Raw genomic sequence first — 16,211 nt, forward strand, 5'->3', positions numbered from 1 at the left:
AAACAATGTCTGCCCAGGTACGAAATATAAATGTTTATGATTTGATGATCATCCAATGTTTGTTGGTTGGTGGGTTGTTTGTCCTGTGGAGATGTTAATTTGTTTTTTAATTTCATAGATTTATGCATCACGTCTATCAATTAATTAAAAATTAATCGAAAATTAATTAAGAAAGTTGTTGGTGTCTCTAAACTGCGACGTCACTAGCGCAGACTTTCAAATAAGTTTTAATAAACTGCAATTAGCGTCTAAGGAATTATTTCAGTGGTATTATTTTATAATTTGACTTTAGTTACACCTGTAAATTCTAAGGAAATTATTATTATATCAAGTCGAGTAAAAAGGAAAAATGTTTTTAGCTTCTGACCAGACTCCTCAGACATTGTATTGATTTTGACAAATCATTTTTGCATATATTTCTCTAAAGCCATAAGCTTGTAAACACGCAACACTTCAATAACCTGCAGCCTGTCAGGAGGTACCTGCGTCCAATTTGTCACATTTCCTTCTCACACCACAGCGAGTCCAGATTTTGTTGCAGCATCACACTAATTACACCTCGGATCAGTTCTGGTCTGTTCTGCTGAAGGAGTTTGTTTCATTCATGCACAGCCTTTTGTTCTGTTTTATCCACATCTGTTCTACACCATTCAGAGCTTAGCACTGAGACACCCACAGGGGGAACAGCCACAATCCACACAATACAGCTTCACGTTGTGTAGACCTGTGATAATAGAATAACCCTGACAGGTAAACGTTAACACCTGCAGTCTTAAACCATGTCTCAGACAGGCGTGCCGACATACATGCAGAAATAAACAGTGACCATACGCTCGTCTTTTCTCTTCATCGTTTCCCTGCATCTGTCGCTCTCAGACAGGGGAATGGGAATAATAGCTAATCATGACTTAGGTAATTTGGCGAACACTTTCTTTCCAATAGATTCTTTTGCTGTTGACTCAAATGAGAAATCTCACTGGAGACCCATTTTCTATTTCTTAGTGACTTATTCACTGATGGTTGGACTTCAGACTTTTTCCCCATATTCAAGTAGAACTCGTCAATGTGCTAGAAAAAGGGATCGAAACAGAACTGGACAGCGTTATACAGAACGTGTATTCAAATTTATATTTTATAACAATATGTGACATATTTACACCAGTACTGTTTGACTCTTCACTGTTCAGTCCAACATATGATATGTACAATGAATAGAAAATTAAAATGTAACAGTAGAACTGTACACATTCACAGAGTTGAGAGTCTTAATATCTGAAGACCAGGCTCTAGAAATCTTTCATTTTCTCTGCATACAGCTCACAGATGTCTGTAGTTACTTTCTGCGTCCGTCACTGTGGTGGTGAGACCTCTCAGTGAGGATCATTTCAGAGTTTGCCAGCGAGATTGCCGGTTTGTTTTCCTGCTAGTTATAAAAGACATCGTCCTCGGATAGCGAACTGCTGTCCACGTGTCGGACAGCAGCTTCTGCAGTCACAGTGCTTCTGTCCTCAAAAGGGTGGTGATCTTTGTCCTGCTGAGTGGCTGATGTTGGGGAGATTGGGTCGACCTGTGGCAGGGGGACCAGGTTGGCTGCCCTGCTGTTGCCGTAAGCCGGGGTGTGGATGCTGTACAGGTGCTGGGGAATGCCGATGCTGCCTCCGTCCAGCAGGAACTGGGACAAGAAGTGGCTTGGTGCTGCTGAGGAAGGATGATAAGAATAAGAATAATCATAATCATATCACAATCATCCAAATAATCATAATCACAATCATAACAATCATAATCGTAATAATAACAGACATTTTGTTGCTTCTTGAAGACACTGAAAAATTATTTGAAGCATGTGAGAGAAAACAGTGACACCTGGGGCCTCTCAGGTTGTTGAGATTTTTGAAGCCGTAGCTCTTCACACTGGTATCTTACAGAAATAGTACAGATGCACTCAGTAATGAAATTGGTTTTAAAAAAGGGGCTATTATTTTGAACCAGCTGCCTTACGTCATGAACGTTTTATCTTATCTTATCTCTTGATCTATTGTAAATCTCATGTAACTGCTATTTCTATACACAAAATATAGGTACTATTAAGTAAAAATAATATATTTCAGCAATCCACTGGTGAATATCAGTCCAATTCATTTACATAGTCACACCAGAGGAGATGACATATTTCTAACTAAATCAAGGGTATCTCTTCTGTATGTATGTATGTATATATTAAAACTCAGCTGCACCAATACATTTGTATCTAGCTATGAGTGATGGTTGTATGATAGGCAGAGTTGTTTCTGTTGAGTCAAAACAAAGTGCAGTCCTAACCTAACTTCACTTAACCTAACCTAACCTAACCTAATCGAACCTAACCTCACCTAACCCGACCTAACCTAATTTAGCCTTACCTAACATAGCTCACCTCACCAAACCCAACCAAACCTAACATAACTAAACTTGGCCTAACCGAATCAAAGCTAACATAACTTAACCCAACCTAACTTAGCATTACCTAACATAGCTCACCTCACCTCACCAAACCCAACCCAACCCAACCTAATCTAACCTAACCTAACCTAACCTAACCTAACCTAACCTAACCTAACCTTACGTAACCTAACCTAACTCTACCTAACCCCACCTTGAAAGTGAAGCCTTTAATACAAACAAGTGTATATTTATAGCAGAGTAATTTAGAGTAAATTAGCATTACATCCAAAACTGGATTATGGTCATTATGTGGTTGTGGATATTTTAACCTGGTAAAACGTCGTGGTATCTCCTAAGTCAACAGTCTGGAGAACATGAATGTCTATTTCAATTTGTGTTTTCTATTTCCTTCAAAGAGATCTCATTTGTCACAACACATTCATAAGCTTATTAACGAGGGCTGTCGTCTTATCTGATTTCAGGCTGCTGAAACAATTGTCATTACATTTGCATCATTTTTTAAAACACTAATGAATTCTGTTATCTGTCTTATTTGTCTCAGACATCCATCATCAACATAAAAGAAAAGGCTTCTGGCTAAAATAACAACTTTGAGATGACAATAAATCACAAACTCAGACAGTGACTATTTAAGAAGAAATCCACAGATATTTAATGTTGCCTCATTCCACATGGTTGTAATTTTTTGGAGAGGAAATCAGTTGTAAATGGAGCAGTAAACCCCTTTGAAAATACTTAGAATAAAGGCCCCATTGACACACATGTTCTCCTTTTCCATGACCGACCTTGTAAGCTGGTGGAGGGCTCATCTATGTTGTCGTTCAGTGACCACACATGCATAGACGCCTCAGCCAGGGCAAACTGCTCCGCCACTCCTGTGAAACAAAAGGCCCTTAAAAACACATTTCATGGGGCTTTTCTTGGAAGTCGACACCTGCTGTTTGTCACCATGTGAACCACCATCGCAAACAAACGGAAATTGAATAAGTGCACTGGATTTGAGTCCCCGTGATGGGACGTCTTAAGGGATATAGATTTTTGTTGAAGCTCCCGCTGCACAAAGCCAATCGAATGAAAACGCTGCCCAGAGGGATTGGAGCATCACTTCATCTCCACTGACCACATCTTGTTTTTCTTGATTTAAATGCGTCGGTGTGTCTCACCTGCAGCGAAGCGAGCCTCCTTGATTTCGTCCGTCATTTGAGAGTAGAATTGTTCATCCTCCTGCAGCTCAGCCCCCCAGCCTCCTCCTCCTTTCCCACATGCCCAGCCGCCTCCACGTCCCCCGGCCTCGCCGCCTCCGCCCCAACCTTTCCACTCAATCAGGTGAGCGACTCGCCCCTGAGCCATTGCTGTCGGCTTGGTGATATGGTCCTTTATCGTGGCCACCAGACCTAAATAAAGCGAGGAGAGGGGAGGGGTACATCTTGATGAAGCGGATTAGATAAAGGGTAAGTTTCCTGAAAAGATGGAATAAACAGTGAGTGTGGTAGTTGAGGAAACAGGGAGATAAGTTGAGGAAAAGGTAAAGTGATAGGATGCATGAAATAACACGCAGAGGGTGCGAAGAAGGGAGGGGAACGGTGGGAAATGCCAAAGCATGGAACAGGGAAATTGAAATGGAAAAATGTTGCACATGAAAGAATAATCACATGATGGTTAAAATGAATTCTAGTATTCATTTACATAATCTGAAACATGAAAAGCCGCATTTCTGCTGCTGCCTCCTGATGTAGAACTTCACACAAAACTAATAGAAGAGGTTTGAAAATGAAGGTGAAAGAACGTCTGAGGTGATATTAAATAAATTGTAACTTGTGGCTTCAGATCTGTCTGCTGCACTGTACGAAGCTCACATGGACAGAAAATCTGATTCAAAATGCTATTACTGACCACAGCATTTACTATATGTTTATTCCCAAGCTATCAAATCATTTCAATGCATATCAAATAAAGCAACAAGCACATTTCAACTGTAGAGACATTAGCTGTAATAAGCTACACAGATCATGCAGACATCATGTGTGTGTTAGTCTGTGTGTGACTGTGTTCAGCTCAGCCTCTGGGTGGCTTGGCTCAGCCTTAGAGACAGGCTGAGGATTTCAGTCATCCAGGGGGAGCTCAGAGTAGAACTGTTGCTCCTTCATGTCGAAAGGGGACAGTTGAGCTGGTTCTGGCATTTTGTTAGGATGCCTCTTGGGAGCCTTCTGCTGGAGGTAGACCTACAAGTCGCTGGAGGGACTTCATAACCCATCTGGCCTTGGAAGAGCTGGAACGTGTGCCAAGGAGGGGGGCGTCTGGGACACCCTACTCAGCTGGCTACCTTTGTGACCCGAGCCTGGATCAGCCTCTTACTATTCTCAGAAACTGTATCTGTTCTTTCCTTCCAGTTTCCTTGTCTCAGACATTTTAACTTGTATGGATCTCCTCCTCGGCTCATGCCAGGGGTGGGTGATCTCACCAAAGATTCAAATCTTTGGTACTTTTGATACTTTGTTTAGCTTTTTATCAGGCTGGATATCTGCAGATAGCTCGCTAGCTGCAGCTACCCAGGAGGTAGGAAAGAAACGTAACAAACCTTCACACTGTTCAGTCGACTGAGTTGGCTCTGATACCTTGTGACCAAACCCAAACCAAGAGCACAGATCAGTGTGTGCACATCTCTTTTCATTCTGTCTCGCTTCTAGATAGCAACACTCAAGTAGGGGAACATCGAACATTGATTTTGTTTTTTAGACATTGTGCAAAAGTGCACTTTTGAATAAATCAAATCAATTAGATTTTTTGCCCAGTCTTAGTTTGTGTCATCTGGAACATAATTGCACTGACGACTTCCACCTGAATCTTTCCATTAGTTTATGCAGTCAATCTTCAATCGTCTGAACTCACCTTAACAGTATAACATTCAGTCTAAAATAATAGTTTCTGTGCCACTGTACATGCATCCGATGTGGAACATGCCTGTGGGCAGACACCCAGTGATCTATAAATAAAACTGCCTCCATTATTGGATATATCATTTATTTATATTCTATAGTTGTATGATTTTGGCAGGTCAAATTTTGAGACATCGAGATAAGTAATTTGTTATTCATTACCCATAAATCCCTGGGCATAACTACAAAGACGCCATCATTTCTTTTTATCACATCAGACAAGGGTAGAAAGGTCTTGGGAAATGAAGAGATGAAATGAAAGTGACTGCAAACCTGGGTCATACTGCAGAACAGGAAAATTAAACAAGGTAAAAAAAAAAAGGAAAGGTTGAAGGTGGTAAAGGCAAAGGTGGAAAAAGAGGAGGAATAAAGGCTAAGATAAGAAATTATAAGGCATAAAATGTCAAAACCAGGACTTAAGGAGGACAGGGTAGAGAAGGGGAACAGAAGTGGGAGGGAAGGATATTTCAAAGTGAGAAATGGATACAGTGAAATGAAAGACAGGAGTCAGGAGAGCTGGCAGTCTGGCCTAATTGAAACTGAGAAAAACATCATGACAAGTTATTTTCATTGGATTCAAGCTCAGCAGAGTGCGTTCTGTGTTTTGTTATCCATTACAACACCCACTGCTGTCCCACCTTTACCCATGCTGTCACAACTCTGTTGAGAGGCTCTGCTCTGGCTGCGCGTTGATGGAGAGGAGGATCTGTTACATATATTTTGGTTGTGTTAAAACAGCAGAAAAATTCTACTTGTTGTGTTTTAAGATGGGAGTATTATGGGTTTACTGTCCCACTGCAGCACAAAAACAACCAAATCACATTAGGTTGGCATGACAGCCCACATGATTTGTGTTTACTGCACCCTGAGAGGGCAAGAGGTTCCTCTGTTGATTCGTAGCTACAGTGCAGTGAACAAACATCTGACGCACACTATGTTGGATATTTTGTATAACAAAATGTTAGATTTGTATAGTCTGTGTGTGAGTCATAGACTGTGTATAAAGATGGACGACATTACAGCTCCCCCAAAAGTGAAGCCAAATCATTTGGATTTCTCTCTGATCAAACAAAAAAGTCAAAGTCGATAAATACATTTTTCTCAAAGTTGGTTTGTGTCATGGCGGCACTGACTGATAAAACAGATCAAATTCAAATGTGTAGATTTTAAATGCCAATGTCCACTGTGCACTTGCCTGTGTGAGAGTAATAAGCAAGTTGCTTCGTGACTCGTGTTGGTTTCAAGCAGTGGTAGATGGAAACAATAAAAACAACCGAAGCCTATTAAAGCTGCAGTGGTGACTATAGTAAAAAAAATAAAAATAAGACAGCTAGTAAACAATGCCATTGAGTAAGACTGAGGGCTCTATTTTAACAGTCTAAGTGCATGGTCTAAATCGCGTGGCGAGAGTGCAAGTCTGATAAATAGTGTGTTTTGTGTGTAACATGTAATAAACCAATCAGAATTACATTTAATCCCTTTAAAATACTTTTGTACTTGGAACTTGGCAGATTTTTATTATGAAAGCAGTTTTACCAGATAGTAAGAGAGAATGCTTCTCTGCAGGGAAAACAGATCTGTGTGAAGTCAACATGTGTAAGAAGACCATCTGTGTGTATAACAAGCAGTTTACGCGAATTGTGCACCTTCCTACGGAGGCGGATATTACAATCTTAATAATATGCCCTTAAAATAACAGTGAAATAATGTGTCACTGATGGCAGAGCAAAAGTGTCTCATACTTGCTTTTGCATCAGGTGCATGTAAGACTACAGCTCTGTTTGCTTGCACCAGCACAGTATAGATATTAAAGCTAAATGCTGACATCAGCATTGTAGCAGGGGTAAAGTCTTGCAGGCGTTTTGTAGGCACCATGTTAACCATCTTACTTTAGTATGTTAGCATGCTAATTTGCTGTGATTATTATAAATAATTGTTGCTGTTGTTGATAATAATAATAATAATAATAATAATAATAATAATAATAATAATAATAATAATAATAATAATAATAATAACCCTATATTAATATTACTATTATTATTAATATAGGGTTAGTTGAAGGCCGGCAAAATTGAAATATTGAATAATAGCAATATTTCATAGTTTTGTTTTAAATTAGCCTTTTAAATTAGGCAAAATGCTACGTTATTTAAACATATGGATTGAACAAAATTACATCCTGTTATGTAGGTAAGATTATGTTTGGATATGAGTGGATCTATAGTTATTTGTATCATTACAAAAATAAGGTGGATCTTAAAAGAGGTCCTAATTCTAGTTTCACTTTAGCCCTCCATTCATTACTGCTTAAAGCAAAAAATAGCCGTAGTGCAAGAGGAAAATTCGGAGGATGACCGAAAGTTATTGTATTCATCGTCTGGGCACCATATACAGCATGTTTGAACCAGTGCTGGGCGGATTGACCATGTGACTCACTTGCTCCCACTATTATGCTGTAAGAATTACAAAACTGTCATTACCCGTATCTCATTTGTTTGGTTCAGCAGAATTGCATTTGCAGAATCTAATGAACATTTCACTTTCTCCGAGGCATGAGCAGGGCCCATTACTGTGACTAAAATGTCATCAGCCGGAATTATCTATCAAACAGCATCATACGAGAAGAATACAATCAGCAGTCTGTGCTGTATTCTTCTTTATATGATTATATTCATATAATATTTGCGTTTGCACAGTGTAATCTGATTTGAGCAGTTACAGGTTGTCAGCTGCACTTTGTGACTGATCAAGTCTGCAGGACGTTCTTCACTGTCAGACATGACTGACAAGTGATTATGTCTGAGTAAATGTTAAAAAGCTTTTTCATTTCACCGATTCTGTGAAAGCAGGTGCCAGCCTCTCAGCTGTCTGCCTGAACGTCTGTATTTGCCTAACGTATTCATGAGCTTTCCATGGGCTTCATAATTATACTGTCAGGGTAATAAAGGGGCTTTCACTGGGAAAAGTTCAGCAAGGCATAACACATTAACTCAGATAATTAACCTCCCGCAGAGAGATGTAAGCAGTCGAGATGTGGCAGACAGACACAGGATGGGGAAGAGGAGATAATAAAAGAGTCGGCGGCTCCGACGTGAAGAGAGTAGGAAGCAGTAGTCAGTCGGAGAGGAAAATCAGATAGGAGAGGGAAATGAGTGTGTGTTTGTGTCTGATTGTTTACTCATGTCTGTCTGGGTACACTTGTGTAACAGCATATGTGTGAGAGAAGGAGAGGGCATTACGGAAATTACATTACTGACCTCCCATGGTTCCTAATTCAGTGTCCCTGCTTGTTTTTTTTCCGGTCTTGTATATTTGATCCGTAATGAAATACAACGTGAACTAAACACAACAAGTAAGCCTGTTTATGTTTGGGCTGTGTGTGTGTGTGTGTGTGTGTGTGTGTGTGTGTGTGTGTGTGTGTGTGTGTGTGTGTGTGTGTGTGTGTGTGTGTCCAGTCTCACCGATCAAAGAGGAAGTGGCTAGCTCTCCGATGTCGTAGCGGCCGGTTTTATCTGGCACGTTTCCGTTGGAGGGATTCTGCGGATATGATACACAAGAACAAGAAGATCACTATATATAAGGTGAAATGTTGTTGTTGTGTTGTGTATTTCCAGTGGGAACTAAGGAAATAGCTTTATATCAAATGTTCATTGACACATGAACTGATTAGAATTTGGTGGTCAAAGGTCAAGGTCAGAGTGACCTCATATGAGTCTAGAAAATAAATTCATGCAGACTGAAACTCCGCTGGTTGGTGGAGGCATACAAAACAGATAGCGATCATTCTAGTTGACATTTTCAATGGGATTTGAATGGGTTTAGTGCCCAAGATGAAGAGAGCAGAGTCGTGAGGTTTTGACAAAGATAGCACAGACACACATCTAGTGTACGTACAACACAACCACCCACACATGCACACACACAAAGAACATTTGCCTTCATCCTCTTTTGACAGTCACCTCTTATGTGGTGTGACACAAATTTCCCACTTTTTTCCTTGTGCGGTGATAATGACAATAACAGACAGGATTTATGGAAATCCTGCAACATTCACACCCAGTCTGAACGAGCTGCGAAAAAGGGAAGGTATTTTAAACTCCAAGCCGTATGGTGTTTGCATCCAAGTAGCTGCAGTCAATATGGAAAGAGGAACTGCACTTGAAATAGATTTCTTGGTTTCGTATTCTTGGCCTGAGAGAGTGAAACCTTTAAGCTTTTTTTAAAGCCAGTGCAAGTGAAATGGGATTGCTGGTAAATATGGGCTTTTTAACATCAGTGCACGGTGCATGGTTCCAATTCAAACTGCTGGAGTCCAATGCATTTTATGTTTTATAGACAATATAAATCTGAATAAAATTAACTTGAATGCAAAATGACCAAAATGGTAAAACCGAGCATCCTCTTGGGTAAATGAATGCCATTTCTGTTTTTCCGCTTCAACACACTGCTGCTTCATTGCCAGATGTGTGGTCACTGCAAAAGCACAGAGATCTTTTCAATTCCTTTGTCTTTCCTTCTTCTTATTCCAAACTAAATACTGTTGAACAAATTGTTATTCAGTTTGTTTCAATCTGTAAAAAAGTTATAGAAGCAAGAATGTTTAATATTGTTTAGCAGATTAAACATGTATTTTAATTTGTAATGCCATAAATAGTATATTATAGTGGCAAATAAAAAGGATTTACAATGGTTAGGTGTAATTGTAACTTGCAGATATCCAAACATAATCTACTTTAGTAACTCTGTAATAACATTAAAATGAAAGTTTTGGGCTTTTTTTCTGTGGTGGTTTCTTCTTGCTTGTTTTGCTTAGAACTAATTTTAGTGTGATGGAGCCTGGATGAGGATCAGACAGAACATATTATCTGTGAGAGAGATATCAATCTTTAAATGGAACCACTCCTCCCACAGCTACAGTAAATTAAATATAAACATAGCATAAGCAGATGATTTGATCATTTTTATTATATATATTATATATATATAAGATATTCTGAGCTATCAAAAACCTCCATTAAACATCCTGCTTATTTCAATCTTATTCAATCAACAGAGCTGCATACACACTACATCCATACTACTATGTTTTTCCACTTTTAATCCCCATCCATACTAACATGCCTGAAACCACATATCACATGGCCACTCACATACATTGTGCATGCGCGTGCCTTTGTAACAGGAAGCATTTGGTTGTTGGTTGACTAATTGTCGCAGATTGCTGGAATAATAACTTGTAACGCTCAGCATGTTGGCAGTTGTATCGTTGTGAAAGGCAGAATTTAACTGCAAAACAGGATCAGTCATGCTTGTAATTGATGTTCCATGTTGTGTTCTGCACTGGTAGGTGCCTTGCTGACGTCATCTGAAAGGAGTCTGATGAATCCACTGAACACATCATCAACTGTTTAAAACCGGACTATTTTATTCTTCTCTTTTTGTGTAAACAATGTGGTGAAGGCTGTCTTCTGGTAAATGGACACAGTTAAAGCCAAGATACATTGTCTGTCTACATGTGGGACGGATCATGCAGACACAGTGAAAAGGCCAGAGCCAGGCCGTGAACTACAAGGGGAAGGTTGGGTCTTTCACTGACCTTGACAGTGGATGGCTGCTCCTCCTCTGTCTGGTCCTGCAGTGCTGTCATGGGAAGGTGGAGCTCTGTGGGGAAACACACATAGAAACCAAACACTGCTGCTAGATTCATGCTCTGTGTGTCAGTTTCTATCGTGTGTGTCTATGTGTGTGTCTCTTAACACGAATCATGGTCTTTGAAGCTTAAACGCAGTCCTCTCTAACGGCCAGGGGTCCGAGAGAGCGAGAGAGAGAGACAGAGAGAGAGAGAGACAGACAGACAGAGAGAGACAGAGAGCGAGAGAGAGAGACAGAGAGAGAGACAGAGAGAGAGAGAGAGACAGAGAGAGAGAGAGAGACAGAGAGAGAGAGAGAGAGAGAGAGAGAGAGAGAGAGAGACAGAGAGAGAGAGCATTGAATACTCATGGCGTCATTTAACCGCAGCCTGTCAGTGTATTTAAATTCGTCTTGGCCTACGCTCTGTCTGTTTGCTGTATAATTGATGGTGATGAGGCTCATATGAATGACAGTGTGATGGAGAATTAACATTATTAGAAAGGTCAGTGGAAACACACACACACACAAGCATACAAACACACACTTAGGGTATCCCCTGGGAGGTGAAGTGTCTTCAAGACAATTGGCTGTCACTATGGAAACAATACAGCAACAGGATGCAAGTGATACCCTTCCGATTATTTGAGTCGAGGTTGCCAGCACACACATCCACGCGCACACACACACACACAACAACAACGGTTTATGTGGTCTCTGGCCTCATCAGATGCTATTAACATACCTAAACACCCTGTCATGATGACTGAACCAATTCTCTGTGCTTGTAGGGGTTAAATCCCACCTTGACACACACACACACTTTAACATTAACCTATCCTTAACCTAACCTTAACCTTACTTAAACTTAACCTACACCTTGACCTAACTGAACCCTAACCTAAACCTTAACATTACCCTTACCCCTTAAACATTTCTTAAACTTAAAATCCAATGATTTGAATAATGGGAACTTTCTTATGTTAGGACAAACAAGCCCCCCCCCCCCCCCCCCCCCCCCACACACACACACACACACACTCTTCTTATCTGTTTGCCTTCCCACTTTCTTCTCAGCATGAAAGCTGTGCTCTCATTGCCCTCCACCTTGTTAAAAGACACTCTTCCTGAGCATAACAGACTTTTGTCTTACAAAATATTTTTAGATTGCATCGCAGATTCAGGCTGAAAATAATGTGCGAGACTGTGATGTGATGTTAAATGTCATGTACTGACAAAGTAGCAGGTGATTGTTGTTTGGAGATATTACAGAACACTTCAAATCCTCTTTTTAGTTTTTCTCAATTTTCTGTTTTGACAGCACAGTTTAGTGTGTGTGTTCTTCCTCAAAGAGGCCCCGCTGCCCACTGAGCCACCGTTACTTCATACAGACACAACAAACACTGCCTTATTTTCACCTAAACCAGTGACAGGAAATATATGAAAGAGTAAATTACAACCCGAGGCACAACTTCAAGTCACGACAAGTTAAGGATGAGCTTTGAAAGGAGCCATCACATAGTTAAGCCAGCGCTGTCCTCCGCTGATCCTCACAATCCCTCTCATTAACCTCCCACCCCAGTCTGGTTTCCAGAGCATCTCCACAGATTCACTCAAATACGTTTTGGAGTGATTGACAGGGTTTGTTATTTGCAACAGTTTCATATAAATTATTCCTATGTTAGCTACACATCATAAACACACCTTTCTGATGTAAAAATATGGTTTTACCCTCCATCTTTGCAGTCGACAGCTCGACGATGTCAGTCAGTCTGCCTGCATTCAGCTACAGGATGAAATGATTCCATGTGATAATGTAAATTCTCCTGCTCTCTAGTTTTAGGTTACTGGCTCCTGTTGCATACCTGCAGGTTGATCCAGCCTTCACACAGACACAAACACATGGACGCACAAACAGGTGGTATTAGACACTGACCTTTGTGACCTTTGCAGAGGCAGGCACCCATGGTCGCAGGATGGCCGAACGGTTATCTGTTCACCATGGTGGCTCGAGGATGAGGAAGATGAGGAGGACGAGCAGCGGGAAGGTGGAGGGGAAAGAAGGGTTGGAGAAAGAAAGTGTAGAGGCAGCACTTGTAGCAGAAGTACAGTGTCTGTCAGCAGCAGGAGCAGGGAGAGAAGTGAGGAACTGAGGAAGGGGAAAAGTAAGAGTGGATGCCCGATGAGCTGTTCGGCTGATGCGAAAACCTGACTTCTCTGTATTGGAGGAGAGAGGTGAGAGAGTGACACCGACCAAGTGTGGGGAGGGGGCATGGAGAGAGAGAGAGAGAATGAGAGAGAGAGGGGGGAAACGGAGAAAACATGAATGCCTGTTTGGAGACGATTTTGAATCCCCTCCCCTCTATGTCTCCTCATCTCCTCCCACTGTAATCTTCCTGTCCATACAAAGAGGACTCATTTTACACATTGTCCATCTATCAATCTATCCATCTATCTATTTGTCCTTCTGCCAGTCAATCAGTCAATCAGTCAATCAATCTAGGTGCCTATGACCTATCAGGTCTGTCTGCAACACACACACACACACACACACACACACACACACACACACACACACACACACACACACACACACACACACACACACACACCAATACTGGGATGATATACCCGAGACTTTGCTGACATCACCTGCGTCAACAGTGGGGGGGGGGGGGGGGATCCTGTTGCCACGGCAACCAAGCCAATCTTTGCATTTGGAGCTTTTTTTCCTCCACTAATTGGCCAGAGAGGAGGCAAAGAAACGTTGTTCAATAGACTGGGGATGATGGTGCTGATAAAGTTTGCAAAAACACCAGATACTGATGTCAACACTGGAAAATATTCCTGCTCGGTTAGAACGAGCTGTTGTCTCTTTAAAAAAAAGCTGCGTCTGCCCTCATTTATATCCGTCCGCAGCTCATCACAGGAATATGAATATAATGCATTAGGCCATGACTATTCATTTCAGAGGTTCTCCTCTATTGTAAAAAGAAGCACATCTCTGACGTCCAAATGGTAAATGCTCATAAGATTGCACTTAATGACTTAAATCTTAGTATCACATTCACCAGGGGACCTGCTGTGGCCATCAGCAGTGTCTTACTTCTGCATGTGGACAGGATGGATCAATTCACTAACACTAAATACATCTTGCAGCAAAGTAAGATACTTGATACTGATACTGCAAATTTAACAGAGCATGAGGAACTTAAATTACTTTATGCACCTTTTCAGTTTGTCTTTCACAGCTTTATGTCACCACAAACCATAAAGGGATTTGGATTAGATAAATATAGATTTAGAAAGGTGGGTAACATGTCCATGACAGAGGAGGCAAGAACAGCACCAAACGAAGGAAAGAAAAAGAAAAGAAACTAAATTAGCAATGAGGTTCAATAATGCACAGGACACCAGCAAGGACAAAATAATATCTCCTGATGTCTTTAACAGTGTTATAGGCTCTCTAAGGTTGACTCCTTCAAGAAACTCATAGACCTATGGAACCTCTTGATAACAGCCTGAAGATCCCTGAACAGAACCCCAAACTGTTCAGTGACTCCTGTATAGTAAGAGGAACCTGAACCCTTTAAAAAAACAATTCAAAGGCTCTATAAACTTTTTTTTAACCTCCAAGGAAAAACCCTGTAGAACATTTTCTTAATTTCTGATGTGTTTTCCAAGACTCTTTTTAGTCCCACAATCCCAACGTACTGCAGAGGGCAGGTTTAGGAGCAGTCTGACCTCTTGTGGTAAAAAGGCAAAAGTGCAGCAGTGGCGTTATCATATATCTTATAATGTTATAACTTTCTACGTGTTCTCAGTCTAAAAACCTTGTCAATGCTTTGTTAAAACAAAGGGTCAAAGGTGGAGGGTTCGTGATATTACAGAGAAAGTGTTTTGTAAAATGTTCCCTCAACAATTTCTGATCGGCAGGAAAAAGTCTCCCTTAGCTCCCAGGGGTCAGCTCCTGCCTCTCACTTTGCATGTTCCAGAAAAGTCGATTCTCTGGTTGTTGTGTAAACCTGTGTGTTTCTGTGTGCAGTTCTGACATACTGTCTATAAAAGTGGTTTACTGTGTTTCTTTTCTCCCGTCGGTTTTGATCTTCCGTCTAACTGAATAAATCTTGAATCTGATTAGATGAAAATGTCTTTTTTTGCCCAGTATTTGAGGAGGATTGTGTAACGTCCACACACACACATACACAGTGAGGCTCCCAGCTGCAAAGCCACAGACATTCGGCAACACTCATTTCTGTGGTCCCTCGAGGCAAAGCAGGAATTGGAGGCCTTTCAGTTCTGGATGATTCTCAAATATCGCCATTTATGTGCACATCAAACAGTCCTTTATTTTATACTGTCAAAATTGTATGTGATTGATTTGATCCTCTATTGGAAATGAGTCATAATTCAGCTTCTGGGAACAGTTTTACATCTTTATAGCAGTCTGAATGAATGTGGGAACTCCCCACCCTGATGTAAGTGAAAATTGATGACATGATTTTCTTGGAGGTATTTAAACCTCTAACAAGGTCAAACTGACAGAGTACCATGTTTTTTTATAGACCCACCCTGCTTCACATCCACACAGAACCACATTTAACACTAAGAGCTGCCCAGTGAAGCCCTGAGCTGCCGGCCCGGCGGGAGCTGACAAAAAAATCAGCAAGTCAAAGGTCTTGTGTGAAACCTCAGCTCATGTTTTGGCTGCAGTAAATTTATTTGAGGTTGTACGATCACGTGCAACAACAAAATCAGTCCAGCTGAGGCTCCGATGATGGCTTGTTTGGCAAATGACTTAATTCTTGATCAAATAAAACGTGAAACTGAGATGAGCGTTTAGAGTTTCTTGGTTTTCTGGAGTCCTGCTATGCTGGTTTGTATCAAAAGTGGCCACTTCAGTATGGAAAAGGAAAATAGCTGTGATACTGAGATTTTAATCTTCCAACTAAGGCTAACTGAGAGCAAAAAGTAGAATTTAACCACAATTACCTGATGCAAGTTTATTCAAATTAGTTAGATGAAAAAGAATGAACCCTATCTGTGACATTAAAGACAGCTCTTCCTCTGGTATCTTAGTGTAGATGCTGGGATCACTCGGCAGATCAGATGACTGGCAGAACCTGATAGGACGAATCCCAGGCCCTTTTCACGGCCGACTCTTTGGCATGTCATGAAAGTACAGGTCTGATTTTAAGGTGA

At 40.9% G+C, this 16,211-nt stretch overlaps 1 protein-coding gene across 3 annotated transcripts; it reads right to left on the reverse strand.

The window, feature by feature from the left end:
• Positions 1–1,294: 1,294 nt before the first annotated feature.
• Positions 1,295–13,271, reverse strand: fam131c (family with sequence similarity 131 member C). 3 transcript variants are annotated; one of them, XM_034591203.1, is made up of 6 exons: positions 12,946–13,271; positions 10,978–11,042; positions 8,843–8,918; positions 3,606–3,836; positions 3,228–3,317; positions 1,295–1,698 (listed from the first exon to the last, which is right to left on the reverse strand). In XM_034591203.1, the coding sequence occupies exons 1-6, from the start codon at positions 12,974–12,976 to the stop codon at positions 1,424–1,426; spliced, it is 768 nt and encodes a 255-aa protein (XP_034447094.1). In that variant the 5' UTR covers positions 12,977–13,271; the 3' UTR covers positions 1,295–1,423. The 3 variants fall into 3 exon arrangements, with proteins under 3 accessions (XP_034447094.1, XP_034447093.1, XP_034447092.1); XM_034591202.1 differs by lacking the exon at positions 12,946–13,271 and having other exon boundaries at positions 1,295–1,695; positions 10,978–11,160; XM_034591201.1 differs by lacking the exon at positions 12,946–13,271 and having other exon boundaries at positions 10,978–11,160.
• Positions 13,272–16,211: the final 2,940 nt, after the last annotated feature.

The sequence above is a fragment of the Hippoglossus hippoglossus genome, chromosome 7 (assembly GCF_009819705.1).
Source record: "Hippoglossus hippoglossus isolate fHipHip1 chromosome 7, fHipHip1.pri, whole genome shotgun sequence".
Lineage (NCBI taxonomy): Eukaryota > Metazoa > Chordata > Actinopteri > Pleuronectiformes > Pleuronectidae > Hippoglossus > Hippoglossus hippoglossus.